Source organism: Cydia strobilella, chromosome 24, assembly GCF_947568885.1.
Source record: "Cydia strobilella chromosome 24, ilCydStro3.1, whole genome shotgun sequence".
In the NCBI taxonomy this organism is placed as follows: domain Eukaryota; kingdom Metazoa; phylum Arthropoda; class Insecta; order Lepidoptera; family Tortricidae; genus Cydia; species Cydia strobilella.
The window spans coordinates 5,964,068-5,986,788 of record NC_086064.1 but is presented as its reverse complement, the minus strand read 5'-3'; the positions used below and the strand labels follow the sequence as shown (position 1 = coordinate 5,986,788).

At 47.5% G+C, this 22,721-nt stretch overlaps 4 protein-coding genes across 4 annotated transcripts; 3 read left to right on the top strand and 1 right to left on the bottom strand.

Moving 5' to 3' along the window:
• The first annotated feature begins 1,690 nt into the window (after positions 1-1,690).
• LOC134752484 (histone H3-like) lies at positions 1,691-2,822 on the top strand. The gene is made up of 2 exons (XM_063688177.1): positions 1,691-2,072; positions 2,506-2,822. The coding sequence occupies exons 1-2, from the start codon at positions 1,691-1,693 to the stop codon at positions 2,820-2,822; spliced, it is 699 nt and encodes a 232-aa protein (XP_063544247.1).
• A 3,373-nt stretch (positions 2,823-6,195) lies between these two features.
• Positions 6,196-11,959, bottom strand: LOC134752483 (uncharacterized). Its single transcript, XM_063688176.1, has 3 exons — positions 9,702-11,959; positions 9,450-9,613; positions 6,196-9,329 (listed from the first exon to the last, which is right to left on the bottom strand). Exons 1-3 carry the CDS (start codon positions 11,957-11,959, stop codon positions 6,196-6,198), a joined length of 5,556 nt encoding a protein of 1,851 aa, XP_063544246.1.
• A 7,763-nt stretch (positions 11,960-19,722) lies between these two features.
• On the top strand, positions 19,723-20,403 carry LOC134752482 (late histone H1-like). The gene has a single exon (XM_063688174.1). The coding sequence runs from the start codon at positions 19,723-19,725 to the stop codon at positions 20,401-20,403; it is 681 nt and encodes a 226-aa protein (XP_063544244.1).
• Positions 20,404-21,192: 789 nt separating this feature from the next.
• On the top strand, positions 21,193-21,567 carry LOC134752480 (histone H2A). Its single transcript, XM_063688173.1, has one exon. The coding sequence runs from the start codon at positions 21,193-21,195 to the stop codon at positions 21,565-21,567; it is 375 nt and encodes a 124-aa protein (XP_063544243.1).
• Positions 21,568-22,721: the final 1,154 nt, after the last annotated feature.

Here is a 22,721-nt window from a genome sequence, read left to right as displayed (position 1 = left end):
TAGTTCGTATTGCGACACGACACGCTGCGAGAGTGTGGTTTGTACAACAACCAAAAAGGCCCTTTTCAGGGCCACAAATACGTTCTGAATATATAATATAAGAAGTTTCTAGATAGCCGTGCATACGGTGTCAATCGGTAGATTAATATCAATTGCACACATTATCAACACGAAAGTTGTGTCAACATGTAAGGTAATTAAATAAGGAATCAACAATAATATGTAATACTAGATATGTGTAACGTGAGACGTTATGGATATTAATTTAAATTTAGGTTAGGTTTTTATAAAATATAAAGTTAGGTCAGGTTATGTTAGGTTTCGCGGAGTTAGGTTAGGTTTTGAATGACATTATAAAAAAAAGTTAGGTTTGATCGAGTTAGGTTAGGTTTTGAATGACATTATAAAAAAAAGTTAGGTTTGATCGAGTTAGGTTAGGTTTTGAATGACATTATAAAAAAAAACCTAATCTAACTTGACCTAACCTAACTCGATCAAACCTAACTCCGCGAAACCTAACATAACCTGACATTATAAAAAAAAAGTTAGGTTTGATCGAGTTAGGTTAGGTTTTGAGTGACAAAAAAAAAAAAAAAAAAAAAACCTAACCTAACTTTGACCTAACCTAACCTAACCTAACTCGATCAAACCTAACTCCGCGAAACCTAACATAACCTGACCTAACTCGATTGAACCGGCGATCGAGGCGAATTTCGATAGCGATGACTGTTATTTAAATGAAATATATGTATGTATGTATGTATTTATTTATTTTATTTATTTATTTATTTATTTATTAATTAATAAATATTTCAATAATATTATTGTTATTCTAATCAGAAATTTTGTGTCGGTGAGAAAGGAAGAGGGGCGAGGGGGACGTGTATGTGAATTTTATAGCCCTCTCGCTCACACGGACACTAACCCCGTCCCTTTCCGACCAGCCAGCACGTATAAATAGCGACTCGCTGGTACCACTTCACCAGGCCTCCGTCCAGTTGTGGTCCAATTTCAAACTCGTAATGTAATAATTATTCACTATTATTATTATTTTTCCTTGGATAAATTTTAAATGAATTTATAACTCATTTCATTGTGTAAACATTGTATAAATCTCATTGTAGAAATATTGTATAAACATTTAAAATATAATGTACAAAAATTATAGTTAAAACCAGGAACAATATTCCATTACAAATTAGTATTGTATAAATTTTAACTACATGCCATATGGCCACTCTGTTTGTAACTACTCTTTGTCGCCGTGCCGAGGGCGGGGAATGGGCGTGTCCCTTGACGCGATAGCGAATGGGACGCGGCCGCGCCACGTGCTCGGCACGTGCGACGCTCAAGGTTGTTTTTGTTGACATTCTAATCACTGTTGCGCAATTTGTTAAATTTTGCAAGTTAGTTTAAATCTGTAAATATAGCGAGTTGTACAAGGGTTTTTACTTCTCTTTTTAATGTGTATACAAATAATTAGGATTGATCTGTAAATTTAGTTTAATATTAGTTTTAGGGTAGCTAATAATAATAATTACTTTTTAGGGTAAAGAGAAATAGGGCCGGAAACGTCCGGCCGACTCTAATGCCTATGTTAAAAAAAAAAAAAAAAAAAAAATCGCTTATTCCCTCTCCTCTCGTGACTCGTTAACGTAACGTACACGCACGCGTATTATTATTATTCACAATGGCCCGTACCAAGCAGACCGCTCGTAAATCCACCGGTGGTAAAGCGCCCCGCAAACAGCTCGCCACCAAGGCGGCCCGCAAGAGCGCGCCCGCCACCGGCGGCGTCAAGAAGCCCCATCGTTACAGGCCCGGCACCGTCGCCCTCCGTGAGATCCGTCGCTACCAGAAGAGCACTGAGCTTCTGATCCGCAAGCTGCCCTTCCAGCGTCTGGTGCGTGAGATCGCTCAGGACTTCAAGACCGATCTGCGCTTCCAGAGCTCTGCCGTTATGGCTCTCCAGGAGGCCAGCGAGGCTTACCTCGTCGGTCTCTTCGAGGACACCAACCTGTGCGCTATCCACGCCAAGCGTGTGACCATCATCATATTTTTCAACCCGCCCAGTTTGGGAAAATAGACGTAAAGTAGTTCAAGACACACAGGGCCCTCTGCCCTAGGACTTAGGGTCTTTTTTATTGTCATAAAATACAGCTCTCCATAACAAATTTCAATTTAAGTTTATATAACGCCATAGTTTTCTTTTGTTATTTTGTTACCTACTCTCCTCTATTCATATCTCTGTCATCTTTCATTCTTCCATACTCTCTCTCTCTCTTTCCTTTCCTCTTGGCAGTATCGCGGCCCTTCAGGCCGTGACTCTGATCTCACTCACACCACAAACTGTAACTGGCCCCAGGAGAGGCCAAACAGTGTAGCCAAAAAACAAAAAAAAAAAAAAAAAAAAAAAACTAGCTAGCTATTCCACTCGTGTCGACGCGCGGCGCAAGTCGTGTGTTGAGTATTCCGTTCGAGAAGTCTAATCTCTACTACAACAAGTCGCAATGACCGGTCGCGGTAAGGGAGGTAAAGGTCTGGGGAAAGGAGGAGCCAAGCGCCACAGGAAGGTGCTCCGTGATAACATCCAGGGTATCACCAAGCCCGCCATCCGTCGTCTCGCCCGCAGAGGTGGCGTCAAGCGTATCTCCGGCCTGATCTACGAGGAGACCCGCGGTGTTCTCAAGGTGTTCCTCGAGAACGTGATCCGTGACGCGGTCACCTACACCGAGCACGCCAAGAGGAAGACCGTCACCGCCATGGACGTCGTCTACGCTCTGAAGCGTCAAGGCCGCACCCTCTACGGTTTCGGAGGTTAAGCGCTGCACTGTCAGCGTCGTCGCGCGCGATATCGTGTAATATGTACTAACGTGGGTATTACCGTATCGCGCAGACGCAAATACAAAAAGGCCCTTTTCAGGGCCGCAAATAATTCTATGATACGATTACGATAAAAAGTTTCTGTAGCGACACAGACGGACAAACAAACTATCAATCGATCTCTACCCATCCTATGTTATCCAAAATATCTATTATAACTACTAATAATCTAGTATCATCGTAGGTACGTACATTTATTACAATTACTTACTTACCCGGCACCGCGCAACACTTCTAACTTCTACAGCGTCCAGCTCGTAAGCATCGCTTGTGCTAAGTATCTATTGATACCAGAGGAAGCGAAACAATCCAAAAAAATTGAACCACGAGCGGTACATACAAAATTTTTTCACCACACCAACCCGAAGAAGAAGAAAATATTAATTAACTGGTAAGATATTTTTCTTTTTTACTTTACCCGCGAACCTCACCTGACCTGTGAGTGATCTGCTACTGATAACGACGACTAGTCGACGAACTGACCAATTAGATAAAGGATTCGCAAATAGTGTACAAAACAGACAGGGACACCCAACATCCCCGCACCCACTCACCTCACTTTACAAAAAAGAAAAAAAAAAAAAAAAACAAAAACAAGTATATAAACACAGGTTTTAGACTTCTCGTGTTCCTATGATGATGAATACATAATATTTAGGTACTTACATATAATATATACATATCAACCTAAACAGATTTTTATGTCAAAATAATTTATATCGTTTGTTCCAATATCAACATTCAGATAATAATTATCATACATTAAATTATTATAAATAAATAAATACGCCGGACCAAAAACTAAATAAATCTAAACGACGACCTACACGAGACTCTTACCTACTACGATGCCCGCACGCACGCTCAGAGTGTCGCGCTGTATGATCCTCGTAGAAGAGAGTTTAACTATACGAATTATAATAATATTCATTAATACGATATCTTAATGTATAATATAACATGACATAATTATTTAAATTTAATATAAAGTACCTATCCCGTTTTACGTCGGTACCGGCAGAGAGCAAACCACTGAACGTAGGCAATGCAATCCAAGTCGCGGTACGGCTGTTTTACGACAGTGAAGACAACAAGTCAAAATAACATTATAAATATAATTTTCTAATGTTGTTATTGTGTCACATCTATCTATGGTATCTTCGAATTTAACTGGAGGACACATAATAGTTATAGATGTGATTTTAATTAAGAAAAATCACTTTTTAAACTGACCCGAGGTGTCCGCAACCTATAATACCAAAAGTAAAGTTCTCTCATTCGTTTATCGGCGTTCCAAATCCTAAAACTTCTATTAAAATACGTATATCAATTCATAAAGAATGTATATGTGCAATTTTATTATAATCATTATAATATAATTCACTATAAATTTAGTTTAATCATAAACGAGTAAGTGAAAACTTGGAAGTGTTATTACGAGAAAACGTCCCGCGACATAAGGGTCTGCGTTACGGTTAAGCCGGAGTATATATAAAAAGTGGCGCCCCCAATAAGCCGTGTTGGATTGCATCTGTGATCGGTGAAGCTCGGACGTACATCGCGACGCACATTCCGGAATTACTTCGTGAAGAAAAAATTCGCGGAATACGGCGGCCCGGCCTAGGCCGGAGGGGACCGCACTCATCATAGCAGCAACGTCGCCGGTTTAGCCCTCACCGCGTTGCCTGACCCCGGTCCCGCTAAAACGGAAGCCCCGGGTTAGGGTAATGCGGGGTTTGGCCCCAGCCGGCGACGTATAACGTCGCTAGATCGCAGAGAGGATTTCCCTATGAAGGGAAATAAAAAGCAACATGTGGGTAGATCGCAATCTCGATCTAGCGATCTACCCCCATCAACGAGAGCAGCATCACGTAGGCGGGGAACACAACCGAAAACGCCGGAGGAGACGGAGGGTAGTCGGGAGTCAGGATTTATCCCCCTACCCCCCGATTTCGACTCCCTTACCACCGGATTAATCGTGGGCAGCGACTTCGTAGACAGCGATGACTACACTGTAAGCGAAGCCCCAGCCTCACGGACCACCACACCCGCGCCTGAAGAACCTACAGAAGCAGGACCAGACGCAACATCCTTGTTGCCGGACCAGACGACGCGGCTATTCTCGCCCGGGCTCGCCGACCAGCCCCACTCCCCTATGGAGCAACTACATAGTGACACTATTGTAGTTGCCCATATTATGGGTATGGAGCAGCCGTCGGCAAGCTTAAAGGCGTGGCTGGCCGCCTATGTAAGAATATCATCCCGAAAAAGAAGCCGGGCACCAAAACAACGGAGCCCGTACAGCAGCCCACAGCAGACATGGCAGCTGGAAAAAGCATACAGGGACCATTAACAACAGAGCCCCCAAACAAGAACACATACGCAGCCACGGCCTCGCAGCCCACCCAGAAGAAGCCCGAGCGAGCCGCCGCTGCAGGCCAGCAACCCTTACAGCCCCCCAAGAAGAAGACCAAATACCCTTGCATCGTGGCGCCGGTGCTACCAAACTGGGGAGCAGTGACGAGAGAAATAGCAGCAAAATTGGGACGAGCCGTTAACGCCTATCCGGTGGGTCGCGGACTACGCTTCGAACCCAAGTCAGAAGAAGAGTACTGTGAGTGTTAGGCCCTAATCTTGTTGTCTTGAGATCTATCGTAGGGGTGTGGACTGTATAGGGTGCGGCATAGGCGGCAAGGATGGAGTAAAACAACTGGAGCTCTTCTTAAATCAGATGCAGGAGGGTCGAGGTCGGAGAGGTCTTCTTTTCTTCTTTTGGAGAGGTGTTTCTTGCTCGGCTGCTCGATTCGTAATGGCTTCCTATGGCCGGCGCACCGCCTTTTATTCCCTCCATATTTAAAGACCTCGTCCCCCGCGCCGCGCCGGCGCGGGCGTCTGCGCTTCGCGCATGCGCAGACCTCTCTTTCCTCGACTCTCCTACGTTTCTCTTTATTTATTAAAGTTATATATTAACAAATTACATGTTTTATTTATTTATCCTACCTATCTTATTAGATTCTATTCTATTATCACAATTTCTTATTAGAATAAGGTTGCGTATACTTTTGCCCTATTTTCTTATATAGATCTACGTAATGAAACACAATGAGGAAAATTCTTTATTTGTTATAAGCCTATCTTAATTAAATTATATTGCAATCCTAACTTTACCTAATTGGAATTCTCTTATTGGATTCCTTTAAGAGGTACAAAGTATGCTACTCATACTTTGTCCTGTTATAAAAACATACTAAATACCATTTATTTCTATACGTGACGCGACTTAAAATTATTACATGTTAAAATGACTCTAAGTTACAAAATACTATGCGCGTCGTGTACATTTCTCCCGCCGTCGCCTTGCGATCCCACTGGTAGCACGACGATCTTCTTTGTTGGCCGCCTCAGCACGTGTCCTCTGCTGGTGGTGACGTCCACGACTCGTACCACGCCGTCCTTGCCCGGATACGTCTGCTTCACTATTCCACGTGGCCATATGTTGCGGGGGAGGTTGGAGTCGCATATTATTACGACATCGCCGACGGCCGGGGTGACTCCTGCGCCGTGGGGCTCCCGCCGGTGTTGTAGTAGCGGCGCGTACTCGCGAACCCAGCGCTGCCAGAAGGTGTCGGCCAGCTGCTGGGCGCGCCTCCAGTGTTGTCGCGCGTTCATGTCGCTCTCTTCGAAGGTGCCGGGAGCCGGGGTGTAGCAGTCCGGCCCGAGCAGTATCATGTTTGGAGTCAGTGCCGGCGGGTCTTCTGGATTCACCGCTACGTAGGTTATGGGCCTCGAGTTGACCGTCGCCTCCGCCTCCGCCAGTAGGGTTTGTAGAGTCTCGTCGCTCGGGTATTTTTCATGTAGGGTGGCCTTCATAGCTTCTTTCACCGTGCGCACCATACGTTCCCACACGCCCGCCATGAAGGGTGCGGCGGGGGGTAGGAAACGCCAGTTTATGCGGCGCGCGTGGGCGGCGTCTCTCATGGCTTCCGTCAACTCGCGGTTGGCTCCTCTGAAGGCGGTCCCGTTGTCACTCCACAGCTCTGTAGGGCACCCGCGCCGGGCAATGAAACGGCGTAGTGCGTTGATGGCCGAGTCCGTGCTTAGTGAGGCTACCATTTCTAGGTGTACGGCCCTCGACGTCATACATGTGAACAGCGCGACGTACCTTTTTTCTCTGTGACGTCCCACTGTGACTTCTTGCGGCCCGTAGTAGTCTAGACCCGTGTAGGTAAAGGGCCTCACATAATGCGCCAGGCGTGCCGCCGGTAGGTCACCAGTGGCCGGGGCCGCGGGCTTCGCACGACGTAGTCGACATCTCGGACACTGAGCGATCACTTGTTTCACTGTCGGCCTTATTTTCACTATGTGCACTCGCTGTCGCAACTCGTTCACCACTATTTCCGTACCGCCATGATGTAATTGTTCATGCACATGAGAAACATACAATTTCGTGTAGTGATGCTTCCCATATAGCACTACTGGTTGCACTGTCTCTTCTTGTATGTTGCCGGCCGCCGCTATTCTTCCCCGTAGTCGTATGATACAGTCCTCGTCCATATAAACACTCAGCTTGGCCAGTCGGTCGTCCTTGTCGGGCGTACGGCCGCTCGCTATTCGCCTTCTCTCTTTCTCGTAGCTATCTTCTTGTGAGGCGCGTATTAGTAACTTTTCGGCGGCGTTTAGGTATTTGGCTTCTAGCGTTAAGTATTTCTTCTCCTCTTGGGGTTGGGTAGCTGCACTCTTGGCGGGCACGCGCGTGTGTTGCGTGCGTTTGTTCCATGCGCCGTCTTGTTCCGCGTTCGCTCGTGTCCGCTTGCGCTTCGCCGCCGCGATAAGTTGTGTCGCGGGCGGGGCGGGCGCGCGGGGTTGAGGGCGCACTAGGTCGATGAACTGTAGCACGCGCGCGGTCGCTCGCAGCAGCCGCATCCATTTTGAGAAGCGTTCGATCTCGGGTATAGCTGCGTGTTTATCTTGCGTAAGGACGGCGATCGCAGCGCACGTCTCTTTTTCTTCGCCGGTCGCGGGAACTTCGACCTTATTCTCGTGGGGCCAAGTCTCTTTTTGTTCATAGAGAAAGGGCGGGCCGGTGAACCATCTATGTTGCGAGTCGAAATCTGCCGGGGTGGCGCGGGTCGCGTCGTCGGCCACGTTGTGTGCTGTCGGTACCCATCTCCACTCGTTTTTCTTAGTGCAGTCTTCTATTTCGGCGAGTCTGTGTGCCACGAACGTCTTGAATGTGCGGGGCTCGGCGCGTATCCATGCCAGTGCCGTGCGAGAGTCACTCCAATATGTTTTCGAAGTGATTTCGAAATTGTGTTCTTCGACGACTGTTTTTGCTAGCCGTACGCCTAGGACGGCCGCCTGTAGCTCCAATCTAGGAATGGAGACCGGTTTCCTGGGTGTGACTCGACTTTTTGCGGCGGCTAGGGCTATCTTGACTGAGCCGTCGGCTCGCGTCATTCTCCAATACACTGCGGCGGCGTAGGCTTCTTCACTGGCGTCGACGAAAGTATGCAGCTCGTGTGTGGCGGCGGGCGTAGTGTCGTAGCACCTAGGTATTTTTAGGGTACCTAGGTCTCGAAGTTGTCGTAGCCATTCGCTCCAGCGTTCGTGTAGCTGCTCTGGTATCGCTTCGTCCCAGCCTGTGCTATGTTGCCACGTGTCTTGCATGATTCGCTTGGCCGGCGTAGTGATTGGTGATATGAGGCCGAGCGGGTCGAAAATTGACATAATGACACTGAGTGCTTCTCTCTTCGTCGGAGGCCGCAGGTCGTTGATTACTTCGGGCTGCGCTCTTCTTGTATTGAGGCGAAAGCGGATACTGTCCTCATTTGTGTTCCATAGCAGGCCGAGCGTTTTTTCTATCTCGCTCCCGCCGATAGGGACAGTATTTCCCTCTCGCTCTTCGCTGCCGACGACGTTACTTATTGCTTCTTTTTCGTTCGTGGCCCATCCTCGCAACTGGAACCCGGCTTTTTTGTGCACATAGTCGACGTCTCTTGTTACTTGTCTTGCCTCTTCTATTGTGTCGAAACTTTGTAGATAGTCGTCCATGTAGTGATTTCGCTCTATCGCTCGCGCGGCTTGCGGGTACTGTGTCGCGTGTTCTTGTGCATTCCTATTTTTTATGTATAGGGCGGTGCACGGTGATGATGACGCGCCGAATATGACGGAAGTCATGCGGTACTCTTCTGGCTCTCCCTCGCGGCGATCGCCCCTCCATAAGAAGCGGAGGGCGTCCCGGTCTTCTTCTCTTATTTTTATCTGCATGAACATTTCTTTCAGGTCGGCTGAGACTGCGATGCTATGTTGTCGAAACTTCATGATGACGCCGGGTAGCGATTGTAGGAAATCTGGGCCCGTATGTAGCATGTCGTTGAGGCTGCGACCGTGTGAGGTGGCCGCAGCATCGTGGACCAGTCTAATCTTCGGCTTCTCTGGATTGCAGACTGCGAAGTGAGGTAAGTACCACGTTCTGTCACTCGGGGGCGTTGTCGCGCGCTCGGCGTAGTTTGAGGTAAGTAGGTTGTTGACGCGTTCGTTATATTGTTACTTTAGGCTTGCGTCACGATCCAGCTTCCTCTCGAGCGTGTGCAGCCGCTTGAGTGCGTCGGTGCGATTGTTAGGTATCTTCTCTGTTTCGTTGCGCCACAGTAGCCCCGTCTCGAACCGGCCATTGGGTAGGCGGCGGCTCTTTTCTTCTAGTATGCGTAGAGCTTGTTGTTCGGGATCACTACGGGGTCGCCTCGGCTCGATTGATAGAGACTCGAGGGCGAAATAATTCTTCATGGTTTCTTCTATGTTCTCGGTCGGCCCGGTACGAGTGATGTGCGCAGCAGTAGGCGATCGGCTTCGCTTTTGTGGTGCGACAGCCGTGAAGTACCCATCCTAGTAGGGTCCTCGACGCGACGAGTTGTCCGCGCCGGCCTTTTCTTATTTCTCGTGACACGATCAGGTCCCAGTTGTCCTGGCCGATGAGTATTTGTGGGGTTGCACCGCGGTAGGTTAACTTGTGCTTGATACCCCGGAGGTGCGCGCAGCCGTCTATTTCTTCCATGCCGATCGACTGTGTGGTGAAGCCGAGGCTGCCGACGGTGTGCGCGTTCGTTATGCGTTGTTCTTGGCTGTCGTGCTTATTCTTGATGAAGACCTCGACCCTCCTGCTCTGATTGTGCTCCATCTCTTTCCCGCCTACGCCTTGCACCCACATTGGTTCAGTGGGACCGTCTAGCCCGAGTGCGTCCGCCAGTGCTGAGTCGATGATTGTCACCGTGCTGCCCTCATCTAATAGGGCGAACGTGTCTAGCGTCGCTCGCGGGCCGCGCAGTGTTACTGGCACTATCTTCAGGTAGGCGCGGCTCGTTCGTGGTTGTGCGCAGGCGACTGTGTTCACTGCCGAGGCCACTATTTCTTCCGGTTTATGTTGTTGTGGTGGCTCGACTTGCGCAGCGGCGACTGATTGCGGCGTCTTCTCGTGATGTAGTAGGCGATGATGTCTCATGGGGCAGCCCAGGTGGCCGCAGGGCTTCGCACGACACGCGAAGCGGCGATGCTTGCTAGCGAGGCATCGGTAGCAAATGTTGTGTTTCTTCGCTACTTCCCAGCGCTCGTTCGTGTCAATTTTGATGAATTGCGGGCACGACGGCAGTTGGTGAGTAGCGTGTTCGCATAGTGGACACGCTTGCTTCTCTTCTCTTGGCTTCTTAGTGTCGGCGGTAGCGGCGTACGTTCGCTCGGGCTTCTTTCTTGCGGTCCTCACTTCTTTGTTCTCCGTCGTATTTTCAGGCGGAGCGTAAGGCGTGCACTTGTCGGCTTCGTTGTTTAGAAAGTCGGCAATCTTCTTAAGCTCGGGCGTATCTTCTCTCGTGGCCGCGTAGTCGTACCACTTGCTTCGAAGTATAGGCGTGAGTTTATCGACCATCGACCGCAGTAGCTCTGGATTGTAGAGGTACTGAGGCTTCTTCAATATCTCGATAGTCGTGACAGTGTTTGCGATCTTGCTGGCGAATATGCACAGGTCGCGCGGGCTGTCGGTGAGTCGCGGCAGTCCCTTCATCTTCTCCAGTTCGTTGACGAGTAATGCGTCTGGCCTTCCGTATCTTCTTTCTAGTGCTTTAATGATGTCCTCGGGGTGCGGCCGGCTGATGAGGAGGGCGCTTACGGCTTCCAAGGCTACTCCCTTGAGGCTTTTTCTTATACGGGCGACGTTTTCACTTGCGGCGAAACTGGGGGCGGACTCGTTGTACGCGGCTTTAAATTGTAGCCACTCGTTGCATAGGCCACTGAATGTCGGCAGGTCTGGTATGTATTTTCTGTAGGACTTGCCGGCTTGGATGGCTTCTGTTAGGGCGGCGGTCAGCGATGACACGTCCATGGCGTGGGTGGCTCGAGGGGCCTCCGGCCGCGCGTGTTTTCTAGTGGCGCGCGGGGCCGGCACGTGTGCTTCTTCATGGGCGGGCTCTTCTTCAATCGCTGTTGGTTGTTCTGGGCGGCGGTTGAACCAATCGGCAATGCGTTGTGGAGCAAGGTCCTCTTCCTCTTCAGACTCTTCCCTTGACGAGGCGAGGTCGAGTCTTTGTTGTCTGATTCTTGCTAGTTCTGTTTCGGCTTGTACGCGCTTCAGCTCCAGCTCGGCTAACTTCTCCTTGGCCTCTAACTCCGCGAGGAGTCTCTTGCTGGAGGCCTTGGATCGGTGTGACCGAGCGGGCTTAGCGGGAACTGGCGGCGGTGGCATTAACTCGACGGAATCTCGCCCGACGAGTGTGGCGACGGTGCTAACTGCAGGCGTTGCTCTGATTCCCGACGTGTCGGCTGGGCCCCCATTCGTGCTGGTGCCGGCGATGCTGGCTTCTGTTGCAGCGCGCGTTCTTGTGGTGGTGCCCGTGCCTGACGTCTCGCCCGTGCCCGACGTCTCGCCTGTGCCTGACGTCTCGCCTGTGCGTGACGTATCGCCTGTTCGTGACGTCTCGCCTGTGCCTGACGTCTCTCCTGTACCAGATGTATCGCCGGTCTGGTCCGTGGCCTGCGTTTCATCTGACGAATTTTCTTCTCTGCCGTGGTTGCTTCTTGTTACTGCCATCTTGCTATTTTTCTTGCTTCAGAGATCCGGCTTCGACGAGGACCAAACAATGTGAGTGTTAGGCCCTAATCTTGTTGTCTTGAGATCTATCGTAGGGGTGTGGACTGTATAGGGTGCGGCATAGGCGGCAAGGATGGAGTAAAACAACTGGAGCTCTTCTTAAATCAGATGCAGGAGGGTCGAGGTCGGAGAGGTCTTCTTTTCTTCTTTTGGAGAGGTGTTTCTTGCTCGGCTGCTCGATTCGTAATGGCTTCCTATGGCCGGCGCACCGCTTTTTTTTTTTTTTTTTTTTTTAATAATGGCTACACTGTTTGGCCTCTCCTGGGGCCAGTTACAGTTTGTGGTGTGAGTGAGATCAGTGTCACGGCCTGAAGGGCCGCGATACTGCCAAGAGGAAAGGAAAGAGAGAGAGAGAGTATGGAAGAATGAAAGATGACAGAGATATGAATAGAGGAGAGTAGGTAACAAAATAACAAAAGAAAACTATGGCGTTATATAAACTTAAATTGAAATTTGTTATGGAGAGCTGTATTTTATAACAATAAAAAAGACCCTAAGTCCTAGGGCAGAGGGCCCTGTGTGTCTTGAACTACTTTACGTCTATTTTCCCAAACTGGGCGGGTTGAAAAATATGAGGATGGTTTTCTTTTTTTAGTCTTGAATGATTTGAATGATTTACCACGCTGCTCTGCCAAGGCTTTATCTATTGCGAGCTCTTTGATCTGAGCCAGCGTTATCTCGTCATCGGGATCTAATAGTACATGCCTCGGCCTACGTACACGTTTCCTGGGAGGAATCTCAGGGGTGTACACCAAGGCATGCCTTATCAGATCATTTTTATGATTCGAGGCTTTGTCGAAATAACGCTGACTCAGAACTTTAAAATGTTGGGCCACAGTTTGGATGTGGAGGTCCCTGTGTAAGTCTCTGTTTTTTACATACCAGGGGGCTCCCATAATTTTTCTCAAAAATTTGTTTTGGAGCGTTTGTAGACTATTTATTGAGCTTTTTGAACTTTGAGCAAAAGCGACCGCCGAGTACGAGAACACGGTCCGTATCGCAATTTTATAAATGTGTAATTTGTTTCTGACTGACATGCCACTATTCCTCGTCATGAGCGAGTGAAGGCGACCCAGGTAAAATAGAGCACGGTTTCTGACTGTACGTATGCGTTTTTTGAAATTTAGCCTTTTGTCTAAAGTTACACCTAAATATTTTATGTCTGGCTTCCAGGGTATGGGTTGACCGCAGAGGGTAATGTTGGGAATTTTTAGCATCATTTTAGCATAAGTGGAGGTACGGGAGAAAACAATCCCCACACTCTTTTCAGGATTAATTTCCACCCTCCACAGTTTACACCAGTGCCCTAGAGCATCTGATGCATCCTGCAGCAGGCGGTAAATCCTTTCAGGGCGCGGGGAGGTTGCAAATATGGCGGTGTCGTCCGCAAATAGAGCATAATTGGTTTGAGGGAGTTTGGGTATGTCATTAATGAATATTGAAAAGAGGGTAGGAGAGAGACAGGAGCCTTGAGGAACTCCTGCTCTAATTTGACGGGATATGGATCTTGAATTTTCAATTTTGTAACTAAATTTCCTGTTACTAAGGAAGTTTTCAATTAGTCTTGTCAGTCGGTTGTTGAGTCCTATTTTATGAAGTTTGTAGATTAGTCCTTGGTGCCATACCTTGTCGAAGGCTTTGCCTATGTCGAAGAATATGGCGCCGGTTGAAATGGTGCGGCCCCATCCTGTCATCCAAAAAATGATATGTTCCACCAATCTATGTATTTGGTTAGTGCAGGAGTGGTCAGCCCTGAACCCGAATTGCTCAGGGATGATCACCCCCTGATCTGATAGGTGTTGTTGTATGCGTGATAGAATTAGTCGTTCATATAGTTTTCCTAGGGATTTTAAGAGACTTATGGGGCGATAACTGGAAGGTTCATTACTGGGTTTACCTGGTTTTGGTATGCCGATGACATCCGCCTCCTTCCAGCAAGCTGGAAAGTGGCAGTAAATCATTGACATATTGTAAATTAATAGTAAAACAGAGAGTATGCGGTCTGGTAGGGATTTTATAATTTTATTAGGAATCCCATCAGAGCCTGGTGCTTTCTTGACTTTAATTTTGGAGATTTGCTGTTTGAGTTCGGTCATGGTTACTTGAGGAACAAGAATTGGGTTTAATGGCTCAGACTGTTTTTCAGAAACTAGGTCAGTGACAAGTTGTAAATGGGTTGGGTCCGTGGGTTGGAGGCTGGGGGAGCATTGTGCTTCTAAGCTGTCTGCGAGACATTCAGCTTTTTCAAAATCTTCAAAAGCAGGAGTAGGATAATTATCTCTCTGCAGAGGTGGCATAGGCGGCGTGGTTTCATTTTTTAAAGCTCTGGTTATTTTCCAAAAGGCTAGGTGACTTGGATTTATGTTTTTTAATGTGTTATTCCATCTGTTGTTCCTCCAAAGGGAAATCTTGCGCTTTAAGTTTTTTATTAATTTATTTAGTTTATTTTTATTGTCTGGGGAGGGGAATGAGTCATACGCTCTGACTGCTGCATTCTTTTCCCTTACTAGCACTATGAGATAATCCGGGAGGCGCCATCGATGGTCATCCTCCGAGGGCACCTGCCTGGAAGATTCGTTTATAACATTTTTAAGTCCTTCCGTGAAGGAGTCAATAGCGGCATCTATTTGATAGGGACTAGATAAGCCCTCTTTCCCTATATTAAGCAGGGGGCAGTCATCTTTATCTAGCTCTTTATTAACCCTCACCCAGTCGGTTATTGTTCTAGGTGGGGGCACATAATGTGGATCAGGTCCAAGTCCCACCACAACAGGACGGTGATCGGAGGTGAGTTCGTGAATAACCCTAATTGATCTTAATTTTAATGAGACTTTTTTAAATATAGCAAGGTCCAAAATGTCAGGTTTAAATCCTACTGTTGTAGGATAGTGAGTTGGCTCGAGTGGTGTTATGATGTCTACTCCTAGGTTTTGCGTACAGGTGTGGAGTCTACGGCCATTTGTAGAAGTAATATTGCAGTTCCATAAAGAGTTTTTAGAATTTAAATCGCCGGCTATTATTACTGAGTCGTCCGAGTCAAAAAGGGCTGTGAGGTCCTCGGGAGTTATAGTTTTACTGGGAGAAAGGTAGACTGAGTAGATCGAAATTGGTTTATGACCGGCGAGAATTATTTTACAGCCAGATGCCTCTATTTGATCAAGTTTCGGTAATATGACAGGAGAGATGTGTAGTGATCTTTTATGGTATATGAGGGTACCTCCTTTCTCGCCTGTAAGCCTATCGTTTCGAATAATGGAGTAATTGGCTATTTTAGGGTCACGTCTGCTAGGTTTCAGGAAACTTTCCTGGATTAAAAATATGTCTATTGAATAGTTGCGTAGGAATAAGGCAATTTCGTCTCTTTTATTAGTCATGCTGTTGGCATTGAAAAAAGCAATTGTGAGAGAATTAGTTTTTCGTCTAGGTTGTAACTGATCCATTATTTATGGGTATTAAAATGTTTAATTGCCTTGATGAGATTGGCATGGTTAGCCATGACTTGGAATTTTTCTATAGGAGAGAGCGCGCCGCGGAATTCAGCGGCCAAAGCGCACACCTCATCAATGTCGATCGCATTTGCAAGATCGAAAACCAACCGCAGATCTTCAGCCAGACCGCCGCCTTGGTTTTGGGATAAAAATGGGGGGTTTTGATACTGATTTATTGTAGAGTTCATAGATTGCAAGTTTGAGCGAGTAAACCTACGATTATTATTAATAAATCTACCTGAGATATCATAAGTGCTATTTATATGATTGGGTTCAGTTGGGATAGAGTTCTGTACTGGGGTATGAGTTACCTGAGAACTTAGTGAGTTTTGAGTAAGGTAAGTCGGTGAAGGAGGTATAACGGGTGGGGGCTGGGCTACCAAACCCCTATCAGTACTAGGCTTACTTTTTAAATTAGGGAAGTTCGATTGGTTGTATTGTGTAACATTAGTTGACGAGTCCTGATTAGCTGCTATGGGGTTATTATAATTGTTTGAGCTATTGAAATTACCCCATGCATTTGTAGGGTATCTCTTCTGAGGTCTTCTTTTGTTGGCCTGAGGGGCATTTGGACAGCCGCCGTAGCTGGCCGAGTGTATGCCTTTACATAGGACACATCTGACTGTACCCTCCGAGTCCTTGGTACGCGTACAACTATTGGTGTGATGGGGTAATAAACACTTTACACAACGCGCTGGAAGTTTGCAGTATCTAGCCGTATGGCCGTAATATTGGCAATTATGGCATTGTGGGATTCTACCATTGCCCCTAGGGCGCTCTACTTTTACTCCCATAAGACCGCAAACATGGGCTATATTGAAAATATTTTTACTTACATCGTCTTTTTTAAGAGTGACCAATACCATATCCATAGGGGCCCTACCACGCGTCCTACGCATTCTATGGATTTCTACTATTGGAAATCCTTGCTGCTTCAGGTCTTCGAGAATGTCATCTTCCCCAATTTCGACGGGGAGACGTTTTATGACTACACTAAATTCAGTACCATCTTTATATTGGTGAGTAAAGTACCCATCGACTAGGAGATTACACCAGGCTCTGTATTGTTCTATAGTTTGGGTGGTTATCTGAATGCCCGCGGGGGCCCAGGGGGTCTCATCTACGTGTGCGGCACTAAGCCAGCCTATGTTTCTAGAGGTAGCTTCCGCCGAAACCGGAACCCACCTACTCACGTCCTTTAAGACTATTTGCGGCGGTTTAGGTAATTTTTTTTGGGGGGTAACGTCGCTCGAACCGGGGGGATCATGACAGGTTGGTTAGTAGCATTTGACGAATTTAATAATAAGTTTTGAGTGTCAGGATTTTGGGTTTGGGAACTAGAGTCAAAATTATAATGGGGGGGCCTACTTGGGGGCCGGTTAGAATGGACCTTGTCAGTATTGGCGGGAGGGGAAGAATGGGGCGTGGCAACCTCGGTCAAATTCCTATTTCTGTTATTTTTCTTCTTTTTGATTTTGCGGCAGACTTTTTGGAAACCGTCCTCATCATAGCTGGGGGCCTCATTTAGGGAGTCGTTAGAATTTATATCCTCGTAATCCATGTCGGAATCATGGGCGTCTCTCGGTAGAGACTCAAAGATATTTTGCCCTAATTGTATAGTGGTGTCGTTTGTAACTGTAATATTACTGGTTTGCGATAGCGGTGCATTCCCTAACTCGACGTTCGCGTTCAATGGGGGCAGAATACTACGCGTGATTTTATCTGAGTTGGCTGCAGCGGCGGCTACAATGGCCGCTGCGTTCACGCGCTCAACTTTTTTCTTTGAGATTTTTGCAAGGGAGTCTTTATTTTTTAAAGGGCTACGGCCCCTCGAATCAATCGAGCGGGACCGGCTACGGCTCGTCTTTTTGGTTTTTAAAATAGTTTGGATGGAGGCGCTGGATTTGTTTTTGTTATTGATAGTAGCGCATTCGGGCTGTCTTTGCAAAGCAGCCTGCTCTTTAATAAACTCTTTAGCCTGATTGGGATAGTTTTTGGAAAACCATTCTAATACTTTAAACTGGTTTAGGCTCTCGCCTATGTTTCCTAATGAAAATGAATTAGACATCGCGGTTAATGACACACTTACAAAATGTACATATTAGTCACTCACCCAGAGTTAACAATCCAAAAATTTGTGAAGTCACGTAAACGTATACACACTAAGTACTATAGAGTCACTATCTCGCACAATGGCCCGCAGAGCGGATTATGAAGGGTATAACACCAAAGAGTCACTGTCTCGTAAAATGTTTGCACATCCACTGCAATCCAGCACGCGGAGCCAGAACTGGGCTCAACGCGGCGGTGATATGACCGAAAATAACGGCACTCAATTCCAGCACGCGGAGCCGGAACTGGGCTCAACGCGGCGGTGATACGACCGAAAATAGCGGCACTCTATATGGCACAGGTGCGCGCGTGCGCGCGGCGCGGTGTCCGGATGCGGAAATTGTATACATAGAATAATAATACCGAATAAGCGAATGAATGCCGGCGCACCGCCTTTTATTCCCTCCATATTTAAAGACCTCGTCCCCCGCGCCGCGCCGGCGCGGGCGTCTGCGCTTCGCGCATGCGCAGACCTCTCTTTCCTCGACTCTCCTACGTTTCTCTTTATTTATTAAAGTTATATATTAACAAATTACATGTTTTATTTATTTATCCTACCTATCTTATTAGATTCTATTCTATTATCACAATTTCTTATTAGAATAAGGTTGCGTATACTTTTGCCCTATTTTCTTATACAGATCTACGTAATGAAACACAATGAGGAAAATTCTTTATTTGTTATAAGCCTATCTTAATTAAATTATATTGCAATCCTAACTTTACCTAATTGGAATTCTCTTATTGGATTCCTTTAAGAGGTACAAAGTATGCTACTCATACTTTGTCCTGTTATAAAAACATACTAAATACCATTTATTTCTATACGTGACGCGACTTAAAATTATTACATGTTAAAATGACTCTAAGTTACAAAATACTATGCGCGTCGTGTACAAGTACAAGGCTATCTACGACCACTTAGATAGCCTAAAACTAGCCGTACAGTGGCATGTCTACCAGATGGAGAAGGACAAGAAGATGAAGGTGGCGCTTCGGGGCCTACCATCCGACACACCACTTGACGACATCAAGAAAGCATTCGAGGAGCTCGGATACCCGGTAGAACATATCAAGCAAATTAACGCCAGAGGGGACAAGCCAGGCTGCGTGTACTTCGTGCAGCTAGCGGGCCCCCCGCGAGACCACACCGCAATCTATCGGGTCAGCGAGCTCCTCTACTTGAAAGGCATAAGAGTAGAGGCATGGAGAGGGAAATCCGGACCCCCGCAGTGTCACAACTGCCAGGGGTTCAGACATCACTCGAAGGGGTGCCACAGGCCGCAGAAATGCGTGCGCTGTGCGGGCCCCCACCCAGCGTACAAATGCGACAGGCCGAAAGAGGACACATGCACGTGCGCCAACTGCGCGGGCCCCCACCCGGCAAGTTACAGAAGATGCCCCGTGTACCTGCGAGAGGCCCGCAACCGGAAAGCGGGCTCCAATGCACACACGGTCCCAACGAAGACAGGCCCTGTGACCAACGCCAGCGTCAAGAAGCCCACAGTGGAGGAGTCGGCGCCCGCCTCTTTAATGGCGCCGGACAACGCCCCCACCCAAAGGGGCGCAACAGACGTGACCGAGGCCACCAAGCCCAAAACAAAGAAGAAAAAGAAGAAGAAAAAGATGCCCAAAACCAGCAAAGAAGCCCCAGTACCCCCCCCTCGCCCCTACCCCAGCTCCAACTCTACAGGCGGGGATACCGGATTTAGAAGCCATGTTCGCAAGACTCATAACAGTAGCAGCAGCTCAGGGCCCGGAGGCGATCAAGAGAGCGCTGAGATAATGCATTACTCTCATGGGAGAGTAAGAAGAGCACAGATAGAGAGAAGAAAGAAAAGGCCAACAACATAAACGTTGGCCTAACAGACCGGGCTGTCGTAACAGTCCGCGATAGATGCAGTCAAATTGGGCTAAGCCCAGAAATGGCCTCCTCACCCCCCTAATGGGGAGTGTAAGATGATATCAAGTGATAAGCCGTGTTTAGTACTCGCCAGCGCAGCGCTCCGCTTACACGCGTCCGCTGTATTCTCTTTGCGCAGTTTGTGCGATTTACTAATTTACTTTAATTATATTTACTTACTTGACGATTAATAAATAAATATGGCCGACACCGCAGTTGCTGCCGACGCTCCCGCCCCGGCGACGCCCGCGAAGAAGCCTAAGGCGTCCGCCTCCGCTGGCGCTAAGAAGCCCAAGGCGAAACCCACCCACCCTAAGACGTCCGAGATGGTTAACAGCGCCATCAAGGAGTTGAAGGAGAGAAGCGGTTCGTCCCTGCAGGCTATCAAGAAGTACATCGCCGCCCAGTACAAGGTCGACGCCGAGAAGCTGGCCCCTTTCATCAGAAAATATCTGAAGAGCGCAGTCGAATCCGGCGCACTCATTCAGACCAAAGGCAAGGGCGCGTCCGGCTCCTTCAAACTGGAGTCGAAGTCATCATCGGCCGGCAAGAAGCCCGCCGCGGCCAAGAAATCTAGCGCCGCTAAATCTTCAGCCGCCGCTAAGAAGCCCGCCGCAGCTAAGCCCGCTAAGGCGAAGAAGGCCGCTGCGTCCCCGGCCAAGCCTAAGGCCGCCACGAAGGACAAGAAGGCCGCCGCCGCCAAGAAGAAGCCCGCCGCGAAGAAACCTTCCACCCCCGCCAAGGGCAAGAGCGCCGCCGCGCCTAAGGCCAAGAAGACCGCGAAGCCGCCGACCAAGAAGCCTAAAGCTCCCAAGCCCAAGAAGGCCGCGGCCGCTCCCAAAGCGAAGCCCGCCGCCAAGAAGGCTGCCTCGAAGAAGTAAGAAGACTGCGCCACATTGTCGTCGTCGTACTTACATCGGCCGTGATGGTGGAGGATATGTCGATTGTCGTCGCTATATATCGTATATACGACGACGTGTCGCCTGTTCACACGCCTCTCGTCATACGCCTGTGCGCGTTAAACGCACATCAAAAAGCCCTTTTCAGGGCTAACAAATTTATTCAAAGGTTCATATCGCCTCTGTTTCATTGCAATAAGCACAACACACATACACGAGTCGATCGATCGCAATCAATATTAGAATAAAGATATATAAAATAAAATAAAATAAAAGTCAATCTCAAATCGAGTCTTATGGCAAAAGTCTCAAGATTATTGATGACATTGATGAGATCTCACTGATAAGACTTTAGGTTAGTTAGGTTTTCATGAATACTTACACAGAATATTTTCTTATCGATGGTGAATGATAAATATAACTGTATTATTTGAAGTCTTAGATTTACAACAACAACAACTAAATAAATATAAGTATATAATTTACGGAATATTTTGTTAATTGTGTTATTTTTATTAGTTATACTTTGATGTATAAATTGAAATGTTTTTATTTTATATCTATCTCTTTCTAATTTGCGCTCTTGCACGCGACTCGTTGATTGGTCGATCGGGCTCGTGTTATGTCGGCTCGTTGTATCCCCACTATCAGCGTACACCGTGAACGTATAAAATAAAGGCAACTACTAAAAAAAAGCGTATACACTCGCAAGCAAGCAATCGTGCTCTCGTTTCGTGTGTGTGTAAACTAAACTTAAATCTCTCTTTAAACATGTCTGGACGCGGTAAAGGTGGCAAGGTTAAGGGAAAGGCAAAGTCCCGTTCTAACCGTGCCGGACTTCAGTTCCCCGTCGGTCGTATCCACAGGCTTCTACGCAAGGGCAACTACGCCGAGCGCGTCGGTGCCGGTGCCCCGGTGTACCTAGCCGCCGTCATGGAGTACCTGGCCGCTGAGGTTCTCGAGTTGGCAGGCAACGCCGCTCGCGACAACAAGAAGACCAGGATCATCCCTAGGCATCTCCAGCTGGCGATCCGCAACGACGAGGAGTTGAACAAGCTCCTCTCCGGTGTGACCATCGCCCAGGGTGGTGTGCTGCCTAACATTCAGGCCGTGCTCCTGCCCAAGAAGACCGAGAAGAAGGCTTAAGTGTACTCACTTTCGCATCAGGCTACATCTATAGCGGTAACACCCGGCGATTGGTGAATGTGGCCTCTGTTATATTCCCGCCCGAGTGACCGTTACAAAAGGCCCTTTTCAGGGCCACAATATGATTCTGTGATAACGTTGTAAGTTTCATGGCATAACGCATACGTGTACGATGTCATTCGATCGATCAATATAATTATATCATATACATATATATGAACGATGAATATCGATTAATTATAATATAATTACGGTAAGTAGATAATTCTGAATTCTAATGAGATTATTTTTCTGATTGCAAAACACATCACTACACACGTCTCTAAATGAGAGACTTGAGACTTCGTCGTCAAGAAGTATAATAAATAAACGACAAATAAAGGTAATGTGATGGCTCAGAGCTATTACTTGCTCATCTACAGCAGTCTGTCACTGTAACAACAACAACAACAATAGTAAATAAACATAAAGCTATACATTTAATTAATATAATTGTTATCCGCCTACGGTTTTGAACAAAACTGATGATGGTATAATCGATGGTACGGCATATGATGTTCATAATTTTTTTTTTTTTTTTTTTTTTTGATATATTTTATAATCAAAATAATAATACCTATATGTAAGTAATATCAATACGCGCTCTCACTCCCCACCATGCCGACCGACGATACTAATGATGCACGAACGCTATTGGTCGAGATACCGCGAGCGCGACGCTCGATCTTTAATCCCCTATTTACCGTTCTCCGCTTTAACAAAATGAGCGCAACAACGACAAAATTGTTGGCCCCCAGTGTTGAAAAGACCTCGCTGAGATCGTTTGCTGGTGGAAACCTAACGGTGCCAACTAAAGCCACCAGGCGCTAGCGGGGCCGTTTGTCGGTGGTGCCACAAACGGGGTTTACAAGCCCAGTCTCAACCCACTGCCATCTGTATTTTATCTTGTGCTCACGCCTGTGTTAATTACAGGTCAACACGCCGACACCGCACACACACGCCACAGCCATGGGCATCTATAGGACGCCTACCAAGGGGACGGAGGCCACATCGGAGGAGGACTCGGCCGCGGCAGCGGCCTCGACGGGGGTGATGCGACCTCAGGCCAACGACCAGCTCACGCAAACCCCTTCTCCGGACGTAACGGAGTGCAC